Source organism: Limanda limanda, chromosome 7 (genome assembly GCF_963576545.1).
Source record: "Limanda limanda chromosome 7, fLimLim1.1, whole genome shotgun sequence".
In the NCBI taxonomy this organism is placed as follows: Eukaryota; Metazoa; Chordata; class Actinopteri; order Pleuronectiformes; family Pleuronectidae; genus Limanda; species Limanda limanda.
The window spans coordinates 13,684,547-13,707,425 of NC_083642.1; the positions used below are offsets into that span (position 1 = coordinate 13,684,547).

The 22,879-nt window shown below is 41.4% G+C and overlaps 3 protein-coding genes across 7 annotated transcripts; all 3 read left to right on the forward strand.

Annotated features, from left to right (window-relative positions):
* The first annotated feature begins 2,918 nt into the window (after positions 1-2,918).
* zgc:174906 (uncharacterized protein LOC571548 homolog) lies at positions 2,919-5,222 on the forward strand. Its single transcript, XM_061075187.1, has 4 exons — positions 2,919-3,041; positions 3,858-4,198; positions 4,294-4,365; positions 4,452-5,222. The coding sequence occupies exons 2-4, from the start codon at positions 3,883-3,885 to the stop codon at positions 4,730-4,732; spliced, it is 669 nt and encodes a 222-aa protein (XP_060931170.1). The 5' UTR covers positions 2,919-3,041; positions 3,858-3,882; the 3' UTR covers positions 4,733-5,222.
* A 339-nt stretch (positions 5,223-5,561) lies between these two features.
* On the forward strand, positions 5,562-9,957 carry csad (cysteine sulfinic acid decarboxylase). Of its 4 annotated transcripts, none has more exons than XM_061075189.1 (14): positions 5,562-5,731; positions 6,391-6,536; positions 6,629-6,755; positions 6,813-6,930; positions 7,232-7,454; positions 7,563-7,642; positions 8,067-8,121; positions 8,244-8,360; positions 8,488-8,552; positions 8,682-8,763; positions 8,852-9,051; positions 9,165-9,216; positions 9,316-9,405; positions 9,527-9,957. In XM_061075189.1, the coding sequence occupies exons 1-14, from the start codon at positions 5,707-5,709 to the stop codon at positions 9,698-9,700; spliced, it is 1,554 nt and encodes a 517-aa protein (XP_060931172.1). In that variant the 5' UTR covers positions 5,562-5,706; the 3' UTR covers positions 9,701-9,957. The 4 variants fall into 4 exon arrangements, with proteins under 4 accessions (XP_060931172.1, XP_060931171.1, XP_060931173.1 ...); XM_061075188.1 differs by having other exon boundaries at positions 5,563-5,731; positions 6,388-6,536; XM_061075190.1 differs by having other exon boundaries at positions 5,564-5,731; positions 6,388-6,536; positions 6,840-6,930.
* Positions 9,958-11,811: 1,854 nt separating this feature from the next.
* On the forward strand, positions 11,812-18,534 carry znf740b (zinc finger protein 740b). Of its 2 annotated transcripts, XM_061074460.1 has the most exons (7): positions 11,812-11,874; positions 13,891-14,042; positions 14,219-14,440; positions 14,825-14,950; positions 15,047-15,176; positions 15,395-15,513; positions 15,891-18,534. In XM_061074460.1, exons 2-7 carry the CDS (start codon positions 14,001-14,003, stop codon positions 16,038-16,040), a joined length of 789 nt encoding a protein of 262 aa, XP_060930443.1. In that variant the 5' UTR covers positions 11,812-11,874; positions 13,891-14,000; the 3' UTR covers positions 16,041-18,534. The 2 variants fall into 2 exon arrangements, with proteins under 2 accessions (XP_060930443.1, XP_060930444.1); XM_061074461.1 differs by lacking the exon at positions 13,891-14,042 and having other exon boundaries at positions 11,818-11,874.
* Positions 18,535-22,879: the final 4,345 nt, after the last annotated feature.

Consider the following 22,879-nt stretch of genomic DNA (forward strand, 5'->3'; position numbering starts at 1 on the left):
CTCAGCCAAGGAAGTTATGTTACCCACTGTCCATTGGTTTGATTGTGCCGAAAAAAACTGCAGAACGGATTTTCCTGAAACTTGATGGAAGAATGGGACATGAAAGAACCCATGAAAAGAACCCATTTCATTTTGCCATGGAACCGGATTGGACCCAGAAATTTGTATCACTTTCTTAACATTGTAAAATGGGCCGTTAAATTAATTTTTTTATCAATTTCCCAGGGAATAATTCCTGGATCTTGATAAAAGATAAACTCTGGCATATTTAGCAGACTGATTTATATTAGTGTGTGCAATCTCATTTACGCTGTACTTGGACAATTCTAGTTATACATGTAAATGTAATCCCTCTGTTGGGGATATGCTACATCTTAAGCTCCCTCACTATCTCTCTCATGAACACACACATACACACACACACACACAAACTCCCACACACATTCCTCATTTGTCAGGTGCAAAGGTCTGTACAAATCCAGACCACGCTCATACAGAAATTGCATTATTTTCCAAGAGAACTGTGGAGCGTTCGATGCCGTGCAACATCCACCAGCGGCGTGCACGTACAAAAGGAGTTTGCCACTTGACAGAGAGCGCGATGGGGCCTGAAAAGCATGGGGGTACGAGTGGGATCATGCTCGATCGCTGGCAAAGTGCGCTCATTTTCATTTTCCATACAGAATATGCTCCACTTGTGTTGCAGTGATATAATGCAAAATGACAAAAGTGCACACTTCACAGGCGCATGATCCAGCAGTCGTACTTGAAAGCTATCACAATGTCAACATGTGTGAAATGTCCTTAGATCAGCTGATCACTGCATTTCATCTTTGTGGAAGACTTTCACAATGAGTCTCCTCAGGATCAAATAATCATATAATGCAAATCCATCGCATAATAAAGTCATTAGAAGTACACAAAGGTTGATGAATTGTGCCCACCTGCGTAGTAAGAATAAATAATATGAATAAATGATGGTTCTCTCCACTTTTTCCACCCACTGTAGGCAGAGAGAAAACTGGATTTACTCAGACAGCTAATGCACACAGTGACTCAGAGTTTATACTGTGTGTGGATGAAATGGGCTCAAGAGGCTTTTCCTCTCACAGAAAGCAAAATATCTGTCCAGGAATAAGATATTGATTAGTCATTTCCCCGAGCTGAAGCTGAGTAAACAGGCTAAGCAGACATGTGACCAGCGCTTGTTGATAATTGTTGTCTGGTCATAGGGCATTTCTCTGAAATGATACACCAACACAGAGCTGCACAGTAAATCCTTTATCGTTGACACTACTTGTTAATGCACAAACATCTGATCAAAACACACACACGTCATCTGTTTGGTATTCGTGTCATTGAATCTTTTCTGCAGAAACAAAACAATCAAATATTTATTCCCATGTTTAAAGTATTCTACTTCCCCAGTATGAAAAACAACACATCCCTCGGCATTGACGATAATGTTTGAACTGCTTGTTTAGACGAGGATGCACCAAGGCGGAAAAAAAACATTTGGTTTTTAAGCATCGAAATGAACAACAAATGAAAAACAATTATTATCAGTTTGTAAAGAGCTTCAAAAAGAGAGCAATTGGGTTATGTAACATCCAGTAACTCGGTGGAGTGTAATTAAATAAAGATACAGGATGAGTGTTTTATTACTTATCCAGCTTGTGAGGTGGAACAGTGTTTGTCCAGTAGCTCTCTGACCCTGATCTCCTCAAAAGAAAGTGTCAGGCAAGAATATTCATATTACCTGATAAGATCATTAGTTAAATACCACTAAGCCTATATCTGTACAACCTGGTACAGTGGTGTAACTAATAGACCAAAATATTCAAACAGTTGTTGATGAGTTGATCCGTTCCCTGTCAGCGGCAGAGTGAGTTAAAACTTATTATTAGGGTTCATAAGATTTTATAATTTCTTTACGATATATAGATCACTAGTGACTTTTATCTTAAGACTATGTTTTAATGTATGGCTGTACTTTACAGTGGCCTATATGCCACATAAATGATTCTTCTTCTTGGTGGAGGTAACTAGGACTGTTTGATTGGACTGTAAAAACTTCATGGACGATAGCCCCAGCACACAGCAATACCATGCGGCATTGGAGCAAAACACCAAGAGATTTTCTTGTTTTGAGAAGTGTAAACATTTCTTGGGTTTCATTAGGAGACTGTGGCAGGACAAACTAGAATATGGCCGGCTGCCTCAGTCTGAATAAGTAATAGGAAACACTGCTTTGACATGACGAGATAGGGCACTAGCCTTGGCGGAGGTACAGTATGTACTCTCAGGCATACATACAACAGCGCTGATCAACTCTGTCTTCTGCACTTGGCCACGAACTCTCCCTCCATCAAATGTTATGTTCTGTTTGACAATATGATTGGGAGAGTAATCCCTCCCTGGCAATCCTTTGTGTGTGTATTTTTATTTAATATGTTGGTATTCTGTTCATTTTATATCATATTTATTTTTCATAACGCTGTATTATTACTGTTGAGTATGTGTATTAAACACACAAATTAATTATTATATTATCGTTATTATTTATTTATGTCATTTGTATTTTAGTTCACATTACAGTGGTTTGTACCACTGGATATTTGCATTGTTCAGTGATTAAAAAAAAATCTAATTTATGAATCGTCTCATCATATCGTATCTTTATCAAAACTTTGTGTTATTGTGATATTTGTGTTATTCGAGATCTCTGACACGCTTCATATCGTCATGACGGAGTGCAGTGTGTAGTTAGTACCACCAGATGTCACTTAATCCTCACAAGCAGGGCAGATGGCTGCAGTGAAATCCTCCACCCACTAGATGGCAGCACACAAATAAAATGCTTCTTAAAACAAACACGTCCCATGCATTTTCTTTTTTTCTGTGCTGTTTTAAAAGTAAACAAAGGCGAAAACCCCGCAGAGGTGAAAAGGAAAGAAAGTCTGTGATCCCACCATAAAAACAGGGGAAATACCCTGAAATAGTCCGTGTTTTTCTACTGACTCCACCTGTTCCAGTGAATGGTGAGAGACGTTGCGTTTGTTACATGAAGAAGTGGAGAGAGAGCGAGACAGCGAGAGAGAGAGAGAAATTGGAGCAGGACAGATGTGAACGTGCAGCAAACCAGGAAGTGCCTTTTTGTTGTTTTAATCAACTTAAACCTTGTTCTGCTTCTTAGTCCAGCTTTTATTTTATTTTTACAAACTTACGCTCAAACGTTGAAGTGGTTCTGGGGGCCTCTGGCAGCCCTAGAATAGTAGTTGGGCCCCTTTTGACTCTCACTATACACATTAGTGTGGAGGGCTGATCAATTAACATAACAAAATGTATCACAATATCAATTTAAACGTTATGAATATATAGAAAGTCCAATCCATAGATAGATACTTTATTAAACAGACTATGCTTTAACCTCTTTGCATTCTGTAATGTAAGGAACTCGGTGAAGCTGCAGTTAAATCTATTGTAAAACTTTCCTGCATCAAGATGTTTATTTTTATATTTTGGCATAGAGGCCAATGAAGGAGGTTGTTTAGTCTATAACATAAATATGCCAGTACCTTATTCTTTTCTAATTTAACTTTAATTGTCTTGCAAATTGCTTCATGCTCTCCGGAGGGACATGCTACATTAATTTTGAAGGTGTTACCTCAAATAAATATGAGAATATTATTACATTTTATGGCTGCAAAAGCCCTTCAGGAATCTATGTCTGTATATCTAAATGGACAATAACTGACTTCAGAATTAAAATGGATTGTGTCTTACGTTCAGTATATTGTTTTGCGGTTCTTTCAGGTTTGATTCATCATCACAATTTTTCCTTTTCATCTTCTCAGGAGCTGATTTAAGTTACACTGAGTCATGGTTGAAGAGCCAGCAGCAGAAATACAGCTGCTCAGGAGCCTGAAGGCAAAGCTAATAGAGATTCTGAGCGGCGACGCCGACTTTGTGCTGCAGCGTGCCCACTCCCGCAGCCTGCTGTCTGAACCCGGCTACCAGCGGGTGAAAGCGTGCCGTGTTCCAGGTGAGAAGGTGACGGACCTGCTGGATCACATCCTCCAGAGAGGGCCTGAAGCAGCACGGGGACTCCTGGAGCTACTGAAGGACCAGGACCTGCAGGAAACCTTCCCACTGCTTGGTTTTGTAAAGGATCTGCAAGTCACTACAGCGCCATCAGGTAATAACAGAATCTGCTTTTGAAGCAATCTTATTATTATATACTGTTAGATTTATATGATGACCATCAAAAGTTTTCTCTGTTCACACAACAAGAAGCAACAAGGAAGAAAAAGCAAGCACCTGACACAGAGGAGATCATTCCTGTCAAAATGATCTGCAGAAACCGTGAGTCACACTACACTCAGAGCTTTACCCTTTACACCACTGTTGCATCATAATTGACTTTTTTCTGCCTCTGTCTCGTTGCCCAGGCTCTCGCTTGGTGACAGAGAAGCAGCTGATGACCGTGGCCCGTGCCATTGGCAGTTCTTGGCGAGAGATCGGCAGACTGGCTCTGGACATCCCCACTGTGAAGCTGGAGCAGATTGAGGAGGACAAATCCCAGCACGTGGAGCGAGTGTTCGCCATGCTGGGACACTGGCGCACCTGCCAGCGGGAAGAAGCCACCGCGGCTCACCTGCACTCCCTGCTCAGTCAGGATGACTGGGCCCTGCCACCGGAGAGAATCGACTTTCTGTTGGAGACTGTCTGAGGCCTTCACTGTCTGGGTGAAAAACATTCAAAGTTGAGGGTTATTACTGGGAAATCTGTTTTATTTCCTGGCAAATTGACGGTTGTTCCATATTAGTTAACAACATTTTCCTAAGCTTAAAATGGATCATTTACTTTTAATGACATTTCAGTTTGATATGAAATGTTTCTTTTCTTTTCTAAAATGTATTTTAAAAGATTTTTTTATTTTTGTATCTGCAGCAGGGATTTTCATTCTCCTTTCAGTCAATGAAATTGACTCAATTCATTCTATTGTATAAACGCTATCTCAACGCATTACATTTACATTTTTACATTTTTCATTTAGCTGACGCTTCTTTCTAAAGCGACTTACAATAAGTGCATTCAACCATGAGGGTACAAACCCAGAACAACAAGAATCAAGAAAGTACAATTTCTTTAAAAAAAAAGCAAAACTCCAAAGTGCTATAAGAACTCATCATTTAATAAACATTCTACCTGGATCTGAACTTTTCTTTTGAATGTCATTTGAACTTGTTCATATGTTGCTTGAAATCTGTTCTCTTACATGGACATATACATATATATACATATTTTTATGGACATTTATTCTTTTTTTCATATTGCACTTTGAGCTGCGTTTCTTGTAAGGTGCTAAAGAAATACAGTTTTGTATTATTATTATATATGACACCATTGTCTTAATAAAGTAACACATTCTGTAGCGTCTCTCTGAGAGTATTTCTACTAAGTGACAGAAACTCATACAGTAAGTCAGGGGTAATATTCATATCGTGTGTGTTTTCTGCTGCACCTTCACTTCCTTTCACATCCCATTTAATGAACTTGATGTAGGACAAAGTCCCCCACCCCCCACCCCCCCTCCTGCTCCTCACACTCTGTACTTCTTCTCTGTGGCCATTTCCTGTGCTGTGCTCTGTCTGTGCGGATAACGAAGGAACAGACGCTCAGCAGCTTCTTAAATCTGCGAATATGTCCAACACGTTTCCTTCCTCGTGTGAGTACACGGTGCTTTGTCGCTTTTAACCCGGTTTCCCCTGCAGTCAATGGGTTTCTTCTGCTGGTCGGATTCATGTGAAAATGCAACGAAGACGCGGTGACGCTGGATTGTGATGTGTTCAGGGACACCCTGTGCAAACTAAGTGCAAATGTTCTTAGCGCCCAAAAAGGACGACCACAAAACAACAATGGCTACTGATACTTCGTAAAGATAATAAAGATGATAATAATAATTAAATTGAAGGGTTAAAATGTTATATATCATTAAATTGCATGGTCAAGACTATAATAATAGCAACCATAATAATAATGACTATTTTATGGCATCATATTTATACATCATATTACATAAATGTTAGGTTAATAGTGTATGATGTCTAAATCATTGGCAGTTGTTTTTTATTTAAAAATGTCACTGTAAGGTGGTGTTTCCTAACTAAAACCTTGTTTTTCATGTACAGATTTAAATGAATGTTGATGGGTTTGATCTTGCAAAAAAAATAAAAGAAACTAAATTCATCTTTTAAAGGTCATATGAAATTTTAGTTGGACATCTTTCTAGTGGATTGCATGATCACACATACTACTTATAATTATAATAATATACTATTAAATGAACTTGAGCATAAGTTGTTTATGTGTGTGTTATAACAGCAGCAGAGAAGCAGACCCAGGAGGCAGACAACCTCCACGACCTGACTGAGCCTCTCATTGACCACACCGAGGGACAGCTCTTCCTGAATGAAACCTTCAAGATTATTATAGAGGAGGTGCTCAGCAAGGGCACAGACGTCAAGGAGAAGGTCTCGAGTGAAGCCTACAAATTACAAAGTACACTGTCAGATTACTGTGACAATTGGGGACAAAAACTCACAAATCATTTTCCCTCCGGCAGGTCTGTGAGTGGAAGGAGCCGGAGCAGCTGGCTCTGCTGCTGGATCTGGAGCTGAGGGCGGCGGGGGAGCCACAGCACAGGCTCCTGCAGAGAGTCAAAGATGTCGCCAAGTACAGCGTCAAGACAAGTGAGACTGCAGGAGAGAGTGGAAACAGTTCAACAGTTTGACCTTTATTCACCGGAGTCTTTCTTTTTCTGTTGCTCATTTCAGGTCACCCACGTTTTTTTAACCAGCAGTTCGGTGGGGTTGACTACCATTCCCTGGCTGGACGGTTTCTCACTGAGTCGCTCAACACTAACCTGTAAGAATCAACAAAGCACAGAAGCACATTATTATACAGGGGATGTGATGCAAAACTCTGATGGTAGTTTCATGTTAATCTGTTTTATAGTTTTTGTGTAATCTTACTTAAAAACAAACAAACATTGGTGGAAGTCTTAAGTGTATTGCTTGACTGATTGTACCTTATTGCTTTCGACTGCAGGCGTTTATTAAACTCTGTAGTAATTTCTGTGTATGTAAAGTATATAATATATAATGTAACATGGTACAGTACAAAATACAACCTTAAGATGATAAGACATCTTCTGTTTCCTCTGAAGTTTCACCTATGAGGTTGCCCCTGTGTTTGTGCTGATGGAGACTGAGGTTCTGAGGGGGCTGCGTCAGCTGGTGGGCTGGACCGAAGGAGACGGTCTTTTCTGTCCCGGGGGGTCGACCTCTAACATGTACGCCATGAATCTCGCACGCTACCGACTCTTCCCAGAGGTCAAAACTCAGGGGCTGTGGGGTCTCCCTCGACTGACCGTCTTCACATCTGCCGAGGTCAGAACACAGCAATCAATCTGAGGGAATGAGATGAAGCGTTGTAGTTCATGCTGCAGTTTTTGTGTTGAATTTACAATAATATGACGAAGGTATTTTTTTACCCAGAGCCATTACTCTGTGAAGAAGGGGGCTGGGTTTCTGGGTTTGGGGACAGACAACGTCATTTTGGTGAAGACGGATGATGGGTAATGTATTGCTCTTTGTAAGAGCTGAGACAATGTATTCATCAATACTTTTCTTAATATATTTAATACATATTTGTTAATCAGTTGATCATTTAAAATGAGAAAAACTTTCAGATTTTAGATTCTCAAATGTGATTTTCTCCATTTTATAGCATTGTACAATTGGATTTCTTTGGGTTTGTGCCTGTTGGTCGGATCAAATGAGCAATTTGAAGACATAACTTTGGGTTAAACAATATACCACTGTTTTCCTCACACTTTGTAGACTACATTGTTAAAACAAAATAAACAAATAAAATGAAAAACAATGATAACAAAATTTCTAAATGACTTGATAGTGTTGGTGGTACCCATATTAAAGGTGGCTCTGTGGATCCTTAACGATACCTTTGGTCTTTTTTCTCTTCTCTTTCATACACTGCAGAGGGCGAATGATTCCAAGGGACCTGGAGGAAAAGATAACACTGGCAAAGTCTCAAGTACGTCCTCACATATATCAAATACGACGTGTTGTTCGTTAAACATCCATAAAGTTGGTGCTTTTTGTTCATCCTACAAACCAGAAATCACATGATACAGGGTAACTATCTGTTTCCACCAGGGTGCAGTACCATTCCTTGTGAGCTGCACTGCAGGCACCACAGTTCAGGGAGCCTTTGACCCACTGGACCACATTGCTGATGTCTGTGAGAAACACAAGCTTTGGCTGCACGTAGACGTGAGTCCCCCCCGGTGGACCATAAAATCCATGTCTATTGACAAGCTGTGGTTTTTTGTAAGCGTGTCTTGTATTCATTAAAATTTAAGAGCATGCAGAGGTTATTTTGTTTTGACATTTGTTTCAGGCTGCCTGGGGAGGGAGCGTGCTCTTCTCCAAGCAGCACAGACGTCTGATGAAAGGTGTCGACAGGTATTAATATGCAGGGAGATGCATTTTACATTCTGAGGAAGGCAACAGTTTTTCTTTAAGTTAGGAAAGATGTGGTCATACAGACGATACAGATAATATGTTACCTTGTGTGTGTGTTTGTGTGATAAGAGCAAATTCCGTGGCCTGGAATCCACACAAGATGCTGGTGGCTGGCCTGCAGTGCTCCGCCCTGCTGCTTAAGGACACAACGGTTTGGCTGCAGAACTCCCTGATCCACATCATTATATTTCAATGGTTTTTATTCATTTGACCGTTGTTAATCTGCTCCTGTTCCTCAGAATTTGTTGAAGCAGTGCCACTCTGCCAGCGCCACATACCTCTTCCAGCAAGACAAGTTCTACGATATCAATCTGGACGTCGGGGATAAGTCTCTGCAGTGCAGCCGCAAGGTGGACTGCCTGAAGCTGTGGTTGATGTGGAAAGCTGTTGGCTCCGATGGTTTGGCAGAGCGTGTAGACAAGGCTTTTTTCCACGTAATGTAAATAAACCGTGCAGTTGTACCTCAACACACAGGCCTTGAGTCAAGTATCAAAGTCTCATCTTAAAGACGGGTATTAAAGTATGTGTGTATGTGAACATTTTCTCCTGCAGTTACCTGGTGGAGCAGATGAAGAAAAGAGAAGGGTTCCATCTGTTGGGTGAGGTAAGAAATTATCTCAGCAGGTATATTAAGAAACTGAAGAAAAAAAAAATGGGTGGCAAAAAGAAGATTTGACTTGTCTGAATTTGTCTCCATTAATAGCCTGAGTTCGTGAACGTGTGCTTCTGGTACATACCGCCCAGTCTGAGAGGGAAGGAAGGAGATGCAGATTATCAGGACAGGCTCGCAAAAGTAAATTTATCTTCTTAATTATTTTTGGGGAAAAACACAAAATGGTGGCCTCAGTGTTTTTGTGTTTTTTTCTTCAAGGTTTTTAACTGTGCTCTTTGTTTGTTTGTTTTTTAAATAAAAGGTGGCTCCAGTCGTCAAGGAACGCATGGTGAAACTCGGCACAATGATGGTCGGCTACCAGCCTCTGGGGAACAGAGTCAACTTTTTCCGTGCCATCATCTTCTCGCCCCTGATTTCTCAGAGAGACATGGACTTCTTTCTCGATGAAATTGAAAGACTGGGAAACGATTTGTGACCGAAAAACACAATTTATCAGATTTGAACCCCGTCTTTCCATCTGAGCTGACAATTGTATTACCACAAATTATAAGAAGCAAAGTCATTGCTCATTTGGAACAGCTGTAGTATGAGCTATGAGTTCTGAAAGTCATAGAACAAAATATTAACATTGAAAGAATCTAATTATAGATAAATAAGAGTCATACTTCCTATCAAATGTTTGTGGCTTGTATTTTAATGTTTTTTTAATTGAATTAAACAACTTTTCTGAAATGAGTTTTCTTGAGACTTCTATACGGGAGCAGTAAAGTACCAGCGTGTTAACCAAATCAAGAATGATCGATTATAATAATTCATTCCATATCTGCTATTGTTCACTTCAGAGTTTTCTCTTGATGTCTCTCTTTGTCCTCCGTCTATTCTCACAATCAATTCTACTCTGCAGGAAAATGATCCTGTTCCTCATTAACTATCGCTAATTGTTCACCATTAACTTGAACAAGAATTAGTACAGATGTTCTTTTCCCATTATTCTTTAACGTTGTCCAGACCTCTTTTAATTGGATTTCCCCTCATGTGCTTGAGCTGAATTACCTCCATGTATATTTCTTTGTTGTCTTTTAATAACTTCCTTAGCCTCATGTGTCTCTGTCTTTGATAAGCCAAAACATTTTATTTCAATTCTCTCATTTGAGCTGCTCTTATCTTTTCACCAAGGTACAACTTTCCTTCTGCCACTTATTTTAATTATTGAAGCACATACCAGCTGCAGCTTAATTGCTGACCAGTGCATTCATTATTACTTTGATGCATGATAATGTGTTCTACATTTTCCTCTGACACACTTTTCTTTGAGTTCTCCACATTATTATGTAACATGGATTGAGAACTTGCAACGTGATGATCACCTGCTCTCCGACCATAAGCTACTTTTATTACTTTATTGTAATTTGCCGCCTTTGACGATTACTCATTACCTTTAACAGTCAAATGAGCAGGCAGCAAACACACTATACCCAACCTTAGTTCTCTTAAAGTCACAATGTGCTCTTCTGCATTTTGTGAAATATGGCTCTTTTATTATCATGTGCTAAACATGTAACATTATCTTTTTTATTATTTAATGTACAATATCCCCTTGATTAATATCAACTGCAACATTACATTAATTATCATGTGTAATACATACTTCTTATTTGTCACTTTCAATTCTATTTTTCCCCACTCCTATTTTAGTCTTGTTATAAGTTTATCAGCTATTATTATTAGTTTAAGTTTATTTCGTAATAGTACCATATCAGAGTTTGTTATGTAACTTTGGAGCAAGGCCTGCACATCATGAGACCTTGTGATAACAAACCTCAGAAAGTTGCTGCTGGAACTGAGGAAATGACTGTTTATAAATAGCTACTTGCATTGAAAAGCAGTAACTGGTTTTAATGTTGATGCTGGGCTGATGAAATCTAGACACTATGAATGATATGTTATAAAATGCAGGCCGGGTTAGGAACAGTGGTGTGACGTGACAAGGTCCATTTACTTCTTTGATGTACTTAAGACAATTTTTCATGTATGCATTAAGTCAATATATTTTCAGGTACTTTTCACATTTTCTCCAACACATTTCCAAACAGGAAAGAGGACGCCCCGGCCGAGACTCAGTCATACTGATGAAGTAGACCGTTGCATTAGGAAATAGATTAAACTCTGCTACTACTTTTATTGTAACTATCTTTAAAAGCAATTACTTACTTTTACTTAAGTAGAAAAGATAACGTGCTACTCTTACAATTACACAAGCACAGTATTTTGTCTATTTATTTGTACCTCTACTTTAATAAAATGTTGAATTACTTCATGCAGAACTAGAAAAAATATCAGTGTCACCCATCAGGCTTCACACTCCTCCACAGCAGGTGGCGCTACGTACCTGTACGACTGCTTTGAAATCCGCCAATAAACTCATTATCAGACAACAGAAGAAGAAGAAGACCCTCCCCCCCCTTCCTCCCGATCATGGCCGCGAATGTGGGTCAGCGCGCTCGCGTCATGTGACCACCCGTCGGACCATTCAGCGCAGTCCCCCGTGGAGCACTTCCGGTGCCGTTTCCTGTCAGTGTTTGTAAACTGAGAAAAAAAAATTGGAAGTGCGACAAGAAACAATCACCGAGAAACTGTGAGAACCGGGAGGTGAGTGACGCAGCTTCTCACACGGCGGGCTGGCGGCTCCGGGCGGGGTTTGGTGATCCGGTGGCCGGGTGTTTGTAGCGTGTGTGGCCGGGGAGAGGAGGTGTTCGGTGCTCGGCGCGGAGCCCGCACGCCCTGGCTGCCTGGCTGTTGTTGTGTTGCCCGGGCGGGGGGTGGGGGTGGGGGTCCACTCGCACAAGAGTTGTCCCTAAACCCCACCAGCTAGCTAGCTAGCGAGTTAGCCTTTTCTGTTTGCCCCAGCAGAGCCTCTCCTCACGCGGCACACTGTTAAACCCAGACCCGTGTGTGGGTACGTGCTCCTCCGGGTGCACGTCCGAGGCAGCAGCTCACCTGGCCGCGAAGGGCCACTTTCCAAGAGGGTATTTGATCGATATTATACCACGTTCGCTAACGAGAGCTGAAGTTATCACTCATCGAACACGTTTCCTCGGTTTAAAATATGTTAACGTTGCACGATCAGAAACTACCTGTTTCCCAGTGAGCAAGACTCACAATCAAAACCATCTGCATCTTTAAGATACTTGGTTTGATCGAAAGCAAAGTTATCACAATGAATCAGTGTTTTTTTTACTGTAATCAACGGTGTAGATAGACCCACACAGTTCTGGAAACAGCACCGGTTCTCTGCACAGTTTCTGAAAGCAACATGGAAGGATGATGCAGCATCGATTAGGAAATTCCTCTTCTGTGACTTCAGGCTTTCAAAATGTCTCCTGTCTTTCTGAAAATCCCTGATTATTACATTTTAGAACATTGAGCTATCTATATATGACTCTAGCTAGGTGTTTGGGGTTTTTATGAAATCAACTGCTTTACAGAGCCAAGGATGTAACCATTCACCGCTAAGATTTTGGCCAGTCTCCTAAACTTCCAAGACAAAACCCCTAATTCTCCCTTTAATCTTGTTCAAGTTTATAATCCCAGAGCATGAGAAAAAGTTGAAGCTCCTGGAAATATGATAACGAGTGTTTATCACCTTATCAAATCATATGTTTACATGATCATGACAGTTTCTGGTTGTCGGTTTGTGTTTCATTCATTACATTCTTCACCATATTGGTTTGCACACATTGCTGATATACTGAGTTTTCTGTGAAGTTAACTATATTTAATTAGTAAATTCCTTTTTTGATGTAAATACAAAATTCAAATAATTAGTTGCGAGTTTGTGTTTCTACGACATGTAATTAAACAAAGGACATTTTTATCCCAGGTTCTAATAACTGGTTTAGTAGCTAGTTGAAAACCCAGGAAGTCAAACATTTTTCAAAAGTTCTTTCGTCCTAAAATTATTATCATACAGGCTTATTGACTCTCTGTAAAATCACCAATTTTCACTACACTTAAGCTTTTCTGATGAAAGTAGTTCAAATGTGGCAGGCAACAGAACAAAATCTGCTACTAATGTTTATATTATTACTTATTCCTGTACCTATTAAACCGGGAAGGTGTTTGTGCACTATTTGAAAGACCCCGATAATCCATCAGTTGCTTTGTGATGTTAATGTGGTCACAAAATAACTTGACTTACCCAGATGTTGAATCAGTCAAGCCAGAACAAAGCCTTGAAGCATCTGTTAATTTGGTTTATTATAATATTTAACTAACCCAAGACCAACTGTAACTTCAAATCACTTTCTAACATATCAGCATTGCCTTTATATGATTTTTAGATACCTAAAACAACATGGTATCAAACAAAAGCAAACCTTAGACCCTTTTCTTTTGCACTTTTCATTATCACTTCAAATATGAAGCATGTGTTGGATGTTTTTTTGAAAATTATCTTGATTTTGTTCATCAGAATTTTCTTCTTCTACCTGAATGATGGTGACGCGTGCTGTGCACCAAACCACCGAGGCTGCCTATAGATATTAATGCAGGACCTAAATGTCTGTTCCAGATTTGGTCCTTTGTTAAATCTAAATATCTTGGTCTGGTTGTCCAGCTCCTGAATGTAAAAACTTTAGCCTTATGTTGTCATGCCTCTACTTTCAGGCTTTGGCCCCTGATGATTTGGGTGGCTGTGGTCTCTTCTGTCACCCCTCATCCTGAGTGAAGCCCCCTCTGTCCCCCCCCCCAAACACACACGCATTCAAACCAAGGCGATGACACACCATTCCAACTCTGTCCGAGACCATATGAAATGGGTCAGTGGAAGTCTTCATCTCCAGAATCAACATCATGGTTTTAGTGTGTCCCGACGGCAGTTCATTTATCTTTTGGTCCCATTTCTCAATGCACCCTCCTTCTACTCCTTGTCTCTGAGAGGAGTGCAATGGACCCGTCTATTCGGCCCTGACTCGATGTTTGTTTGTGTTGCCAGGCCGGGTTGCTGGGTTGTGAGGCGGTGCTGTCCAGCATGGCCCTGATGCAAGCCAACAGCATGCCAGGCCAGAAGAAGATGATGTCAAACTTGGGCCAGGGACACAGGGCCAGCAACGAGAGCCAGCAGAGCCACTCACACCACCACGGACACCAGGTTCACCACGGGCAACCACACCACAGCCACATGGGCCATCCCTCAGGCGGGAGCTGTCCTCCCCTGGTGAGAGAGAGACCAGATCTATGCTCAACACAGAAGCTTCTTAATGTACAGGGATAAAATAAGCTCTTATAATAACCAAATTTCAGTTGGTAATATCCCTAGAAAAACTTAAAACTTGATGTAGTTCTAATTCTGTGATGGACTCAAAAAGACATACATGTATCTTGTATGTGACTATATGTGCTTATTTAATCCCCCCATTTAACATTTTCAAGTGCTATTTAGACTTAAATAAATGATTTATAACATACAAATGCAGTTGTAAGCATATATGAAGATATTTTAAGTTAATAAATATCCAATAATTGTAATGTAACTGAACAGTAACCTGTTTGATGCTGTGCAACTGACTGGTAAATATTTATGTTCTGTTTCCTCCTAAAGTTAATCCGAAAGGACGGTGATTATCACTCATCAAAGCTGATGGACTCAAAGGACATGCAGGCAAACCAAAATATGCAACCCAAGAAGAAGCACAAAAAATCCCACAAAGCTAAAGAGAAAGTGGAGGTAAGCATGGTTTCAAAGCTACACATCTCAGTATAACCGCAGGGATCCACTTGTGAGGTTTAGCGCAGATCTAACTGTTTTTGTTTCTGTTGGTAGCATTTACTTCCAGCAGTGAGTATGGATGACGACAGTTCCTTGAGAGTGCAGAAGAACTTCATCTGTGACCACTGCTATGGAGCGTACCGGAGCAGCTACCACCTCAAGCGACACATACTCACACATACAGGTGAGATCTCACAGCTCACTTCAGTGAGACCTTTCTCTTGTATGCAGATGAAGGAAACATAGTGAAATAACCAGAGGTACATAATAAATACAAAGAAATTTATAAAATCTCTAGTAAATCAATTGAATAACTGCATTTAAACGCATATTTGAATAAGCTGGAGATGAAAATATCCTGTGAAATATACTGACAGATGTCCCACCTTTGGTTCTTCTCAGGCGAAAAGCCGTATGCTTGTGATGCATGTGATATGCGGTTCATTCAGCGTTACCACCTTGACAGACACAAGAGGGTGCACAGCGGAGAGAAGCCGTACCAGTGTGATCGCTGTCATCAGGTGAGTCATTCCTTCTTTTATCATAGCCAGTAGGTCGTAAGCTGTGCAGACAAGTAAGTGTTAGCTCGCGCTCTGCCGGGTGACCCTGGTGGGAGCCCCATATACAGAGGCTCCGCTGCACGTCACTCACTCTCAATTTCATGCTTACGCTGTCCTACCAATAAAGGCAAAATGGCCAAAAGATATATATTTTTTAAAGTGTTGACTTACACTGCCTTCAGCCTTTCTCCATAGCCACAATTTGCAACTTCTTAACTCTAAACGTGCTGTAGGTTTCTGCATTTTAGACGGCAACTAACAAATACATGAGTTTTTATAGTGTCAGTAATGATCTGCTGCTTTGACTGAAACACACTTGTTTCTCCATCTGGCCTCAGACCTTCTCCCGGACAGACAGGCTGCTGAGGCACCGGCGGCTCTGCACAGTCGGAGTGAGCAAAGAAGAGAGCCAGTACTCGCAGGACTCATCTAACCATCCGGCCTCCTGGAGCCCCCTACAGCCTTCCAACAACCGCCTAACTGTCTGACCCCCAGACCCTCCCCCCCACAGAGACAGTACATAACAGCCGCCTGAATCTCAGTCAGGTCGAATGTTGGAGCCCGACTGTACTGTAACCTGAAAACAGCCCGGCTTGAATCTTTAGTTTGCTTTTATCAGCTCACGCATAGAGTTTGATCGTGGATTTTTGTACTTTTTTTAATCTACTGTTACAGTCACAATACACATAAAAAGGAGGACAATTAATTCACAATCTTGGACAACAGTTAATGGTGTTCTGGCAATAACTTAATGACAAAGGCAAACATCTGCTTATATCTGAAAGGTTTTTTGGTTTTGCTGCCAAGACATTCTGAATATTTTTGACTGCATGGACCGTAAGTGCATCACACAGCGCCTCCTATGTGTCCTGCTGTCCTGCAATCAGCCCCAGAGCTGCCTGTAACTACACATGGACCGTTCACTGAGGGACACAGAACCATGTTGCTTTTTAAGTCCTGCCCATTTTGTGTTGATGAGGTTACGACTCATCTACCGGCCTCTGCTGACAAGCAGGAACATCACAAGGCTTGATGTCGTTGCTGCGTCGAGGAAACAGTTCTCCTCCTGTCCCATGCGTCTGAACACCGGCATTATACAACACTAAAGACAGGTTATTTATGATGCTCCGGAAATGTTCATTTTCAATGGATTTTGGTGTTAGTTAAGTTGTGTAGGGACTTCTGGCACGTGTTCACTGCTGTACCTTGTTTTAAAGAGGTAATGTCCGAGCTGTGGCAGGTGACACGATTGAAACCCGGAGCCTGTTCAGACCTGGTGTAAACATCCGTCCGGAGTGATCTGATCACACTGTTGAGTCCAAAGCGTCCTGAGATCTGATCACTTGAACCCCATTCAGAGGTGGTCAAGGGCGCACGTGGCTCCAAATGCATCCTGGGCCACATATTCAGGACGGCCTGCTCAGCTGACGTCTCTCACCCGCCGCTCAGTTTCACAAAAATGAATCAAATGTATTTTTATGCTTTTCAGTTTCAATGCGTTGATTTGTCTGTGGCCAAGTCACAATATTAACAATGATCGACACATAACGATTGATACTTTTTTCCCACTGGGTAAAATCTGTCATAACAACTGAATGAGATCTGTTCGGTCTGTCCCGACCCTCTGTCTATAAACCTCTCTCTTGACCGCTTGTGCTGACACATAGACATAGTGACTTAAATTTGCTTGTGATTATTTGCATTCAAAAGGTGGAAGTGAGATCCGATCACAAGTGGTCACAGGAGCTTTCAAGAACATTCTGCCTAATGCTGCCCAATTGTGATCTGATTTCTCAGGACGGATGTTAACCGCCGGGTCTGAACAGGACCCCAGTAGAAGATTGACAGGTTTTGTAGGAATAGCCCTGATTGTTTTGTTTTTTTAATCCTCTTGAACAAGTTTATTGGACTTTTTTAAATATTGTTAGCTGGATGTAGGAACCACCTGTCTGTGGCACACTCAATATACTGTAAATTCAATATGTCTCTTTTCCTAGAAACCACTGTCAGTCTTATTTTCCCCCAGTCTGCGTCAGATTCCTCTGACTCTGAAAGATTCCATCCTTTCAGGGTGTTTCTGATAAGTGAGGCTGGGTCAGCATATTGTCGGTAATCCCTGAGATTTACCTGAGAGCCCATGAAATCTCATCAAAAATTAATTTTATTTTACTGTTTGCACACATCTGGATCAAAACTATCCCTAGACCCCAAAGACTCATATTGTCTGGAGCTCAGCAGTTTAATTCAGCTCTCATGAAATTGCCAGTTCCTGCAGCTAAAAGTATAATTTGGCTCATCTGCAGATTTCCAGAGCTGATCTCCGTCTTGACCTGAGTGAATGTGATGTGAATACAGTGCCATGTCATTTCATCCCCACTCTGACCGTGAGCATCTTCAGTGAAGATGATAATTGTGGCTCGGCGGACTACAAGGTCTACATGGTGTTTTCTATGATGATAACCTACATTGTATTACTGCAAGTTCTGGCTCTCTGTAGGATCAAATCAGTTTGTAAACACTGGACTGAAGATAGTAGCTCAGTAGTGAAGAAGAGAGGAGTAACATTTGTTTTCTGTTTAGACTAAAGCCTGTTTTAAAGTAGACTGGTAGTTCTGTTGCTTTCAGACTTTTAGAACGTGGGGAAGGACACTGACTCTTCTACTGTTTATGAAGTTAATATATATTTAAATTGTATTAGGGGTAGAAAATAGTATGTATGGGACCTACACTCCAAAAACAAATCAAAAGTATTTACAAAGTTATAAACCTTAGTCTGATGATTTCTTGTGGCAACTGAAAAGGCAGTAGCGAGTTATTGTTCATCTTGTTAGCTGGAGTAAAGTAAGAGCCGACACTCTTACCAATTTTAGAATAGCAGCCATGACTGTCACCATATTTTTTTTTGCATTTTTCTTTTGCATGTAGTTGTTGGAGGAACTTGTACATATATATTTTGTTCTGATAAACGTTTTTTTTTTTAAATGCCAGCCTCAGTTTGTTTTTGTCATTTCAGGGGTGTGAAGTAAAGACTCAGTCAATCAAAACTGTAGTGAATGGAGTTTTAGGCCCCAAGTCTTAATAAAGCTGTTACATTTTTTTTTTCAACAAATGCAAGTTGCTCACGTATTTTACGCTGGATTTCCAGCTATCACTTGTTCTCTACAAAGTAAGAAGTTCAATGGAATCGCTGAATATTTCCATATATCATAAAATAGTATTATTTGTTATGGTGCCTGTCTTCAGTCAGCATGTTACTTACAGAATAGTTTATACTTATGAAACTGCTGAGTGTTTCAGAAGTGTGTAATGCACCAATCATGTCAGCAGGTGGCAACCATGACCATATGAGGGTCAAGTTTTTCTGTAGAATAGAAATGAAAATTATGATATTCTCTGTATATTTCTCTAAGATTGGTGTTAAATCAAGATTATGACTATAATCTTAAAAAAACTGACACTACACAGAAACGTCAATACACAATTACATGCTATTGAGAATTGTCTCACCTTTAATTACCACTATAGTTTTGTCACTTTTAGCAGGATTACAGAGAGACTCATCCACCACAAGAGGGAGGTGTGTGCCAGGGTACTGTGTGTGTATTCTTGAAGTAGTAAGAGTAGAGTGAAGTTGCACTGTGTTCTGGAGTTACCATAGTTTAGTAAATGTTAAAGCTCTGACAGATGATCAAAACACTTAACGCAAAAAGCTATCACTGATATCATACTTTGCACTTTGAAATCAGATCATCCCGACAAGATGAATGTCTTGGGACTCGCAAAGAGATGCAAACATTCAGGTAAAAGTAGTCTCACTCAAAACACATGTTATTATCTGTAATAGTGGAGAGGAGATGGTATAATACACAGTCAGTCCTGTATAAAGATGATCTGTTCAAATGTTGCTGTTAAGAAGTGATATTGTCAAAGTGGGCAATCAAACAGACATAACCATCTGTGTGATCACCACATTCTTCAGCCAGGAGGAAAGAATTTCTTCAAGTCTGCTTCCCCGTCTTTCTGCCTGTGAGGGTATTGCCACATCAGTCGTATGTTAGGAGGTGCAGATCATACCCTTTAGCACCTTCCTCTTTGCTATTGACCAGTTCTTTAATTAAAGCATTAGGATAGGTAGGATGAGATCAGCCTGAAGGCTGCTGGGAGTGTGCGTTTTCCCCCATGGGAGACATCCTCTCCCTCCGCAGCCTGATTTAAAGCACCCACAGGCCCCTGGCACTTAACAATGGACCTCCTTAAGTGAGGTAGATGGGGAGGAGATCAGAGAGGGGAAGATAACACTCCATCTTCATACACAAAGTGCTGAAAATCTGGGTTCGAAATCATCTCTGCGAGACAGACTGATCATGGAGTCAGTCCAGAGGTAAAGTGTAGGAGTGCTGCCTTGTACTGAGGATGGCTCACTCCATCAGGGAGGCGAGCGCGCTCTAAGACTGATAGCCAATTCTCTACATGCACACCTCTCCTGTCAGAGGGAGGAAAAAAATAGGTCCTCCAAACAGAAATCTCCCCCCAAACAACCAGTAAATCTCCGCTGACTGTGCACACTGTGGCTCTGTCAACATCTGGGTGGTTCAGAGGTTTACAAAAACAAGTGCTCGGCAGCAGAAACATTCTGTCTCCTACAAATGTTTGGATGGCCCCTGATCAAATACATCACAGGCTCACGGCGAGTGATTGAAACCCTCCCAACAATGGCTCCTGCTATCTCCCTCTCCCCGAGGTGTGGGAGAGCCTTTTCATCTCAGGGTTTGATTAATACAGGAATCACTGGTTGGTTGGAAGCAGCGATCTGCCCCCCCCCCCCCCCCCCGAACATCCATCATGCACCATGACAGCCCACCTCTCTGTGTTAATTAGCAGTGATATTTAAGCTGTCTGAGGTGTTCCATGGCCGTCAGCGTGCTGCTGCTGCTGCTGCTGCTGCTCATCATTATAATTTCAATTCATCTGTCCGGGTTCCTGTGATTCGCCCATGTTCTCAAACGTTCACTTAAAGAACATGTTCCCTGAGAGTGGACATCAGGATATGAGCCCACAACTGATGCTTTTTCTTTGAATTGAAACCGAAACGTAAAAAATCAGCTCCAGAGCAAATCTGACAAGAAATGACTAAACTCTGAACGCAAACCCTGCTGGTGCGCTCACTACTCACTTACATGCATTTTAATGTAAACCCAACTGTGTCTGCATGATTGTAAAAACTTCAATTTGACTTATCACACTTGCTCAATAATTATTTGATATTAGGTGAAAGAATTTGCCATAAATTTCAGTGTCCTGTCAAACAGAGACAGTGTGAATGCATTAGTTATTAATGATTACCAAATATTATAATATTCTCTAATACTGGGGGCTATTATTCAGAAATAAATTATGCACATGAGAAGAATCCAGCTCTACGTTATAACCAAAAGGTGTCATGTGTTAATATGAGAACTTCAGTGGTGCAGAGTTACAGGAGGGCTGCGTATGTAGCGAAGGGACAGCCATTTTACAGGGGATGGACAAAATGGCCTCCAGAGTGTACACAAGAAATTTGTGTTCATACGATGCTGGTGTTGACAAAATGTAGAAAACACGTGGAGGTTCCAGAGGAGTCGTCTGCCTGCCTCACAACACGTCTCTGATGGGAACTGCTCTGTCACGTCGTGCTTCAACCTGTCCCACACTCGCACGTCTGCCACATACTTTCTAATTAGTGTAACTCAACCAGATTAATTAGCCCGTGCGCATCGTTCCCAGAACTCAAACTGTAACGCTGAGGAGAAGAGCCGTCATCCACTGACTGGAAACAAGGGAAAAGAAAAGTTTGGCCTACTTACATGTTTTGATATGTTACAAATCATGAATATTCATATATTAAAATGAACCCCCAGTGACGTTTACAACCTGAATTTTCAAAACTGCCTTTTCTGAAATGTAATTTGGCTTCATGAAGTGAAGTCTGAGAGAGAAAGGAACAGTGAATACCACAATGACACTCAGTAGACGCATACCTCCGCCAAGGTCCCCTTAAGTTCAGTCAAGCTGCACCAAATTTAACACAGTCTGGATATCAGTTCCTTAAATGTCAGTTGTCCATTAAAATCCACAAATTGTCACCTTTTGGTTGAAAAGTAGGTGACATAAAATTCCTGGATCCTCCTCTTTGTCCCAAGCCAAAATTGTGTTGTTTAACGACCACTGTCCCATCTGTTAACCAAGTCTTGTGGAAATCCTTTCTGTCGTTTTTTCGAAATCCTGCCGGTAAACCAACAAAACACCTCTTTACCTCCAGAGGTAAAAATGACTAACGTGGTCCAAACTTTTTGAACATGTGACCAGTGCTGCCTCGTTACTGGAGGAATAAACAACATTAGAACCAATGGTTGAATTATGTGGCTGCATCAGTTTCATGGTCCCCCGGGTGTTGTGCACATAAGCTCACTAAGTCACGTTGTCGTGCTTCACTAGGACACTACAGGAGCGGCCTGTCTTTGTGACACCTGTGCATTTCCTCCTATGACAAGTCCGACTGTCTGCTGTTACACAAACTTGTGCAGCAGCAGCACACAGGACAACCAGGGCGCACGGACTGGAAGACAAATGTGAGTGTCGACGGGAAATTAGCAACTTTGTGCAGTCAAGGGCGTCTGTAGCTTATGATCTTATCTCACTCCAGTGACAATAATTCTTTTTAATTCCCAGAAATGTTCTGCCGCCACTTGAAAAATGTCAGCGCTAACAAAGGGCCGACAGACAGAGGAAGCCCAGAGGCTGCAGAGTGTGGAGGGAGAGTTGCCTAATCTGCCATCTACACCTCGGCTAAGGGTCTCCAGCATGCAGGCATTTACAAAGATCAAGTTCAGTTGTTCCGCACCTTGTTGCTAAGATTTATTTGGCCCGGGAGTCGTCCACATTCCCCTTGACAGGACGGACACTGCGGCGCCCTGCCAACTGTGTAAAAGTCACTTTCCAACCGAGGTGCATTTAGCCTCGACAGATACATAACATGCGTTGGCCTTATGCCACCCTATTAATCTGCAGCTTGTTGGGGCACATGTGGACTGAGCTGCTTCTCCGGGGGAACAACCCAACCAGCCGCGATGTGGGTCCCTGAGTGTAAGTGCCACCTCAGACTTCCCCCTGTTCGCTTATTGGCTTTCCTCTAACAGATGTCATCTCATGGGGCGATCCGACATCTGTGATAGTCTTTTAAAAAGGGGCAACACGCAGAGTGGAAGGTTTTCTTTAACTTCATAAACTGCTCTCTAATCATGTATGATAGGCAAGGAAAGGGTTTTATTTAGTTTAGGAGGATTCTTTA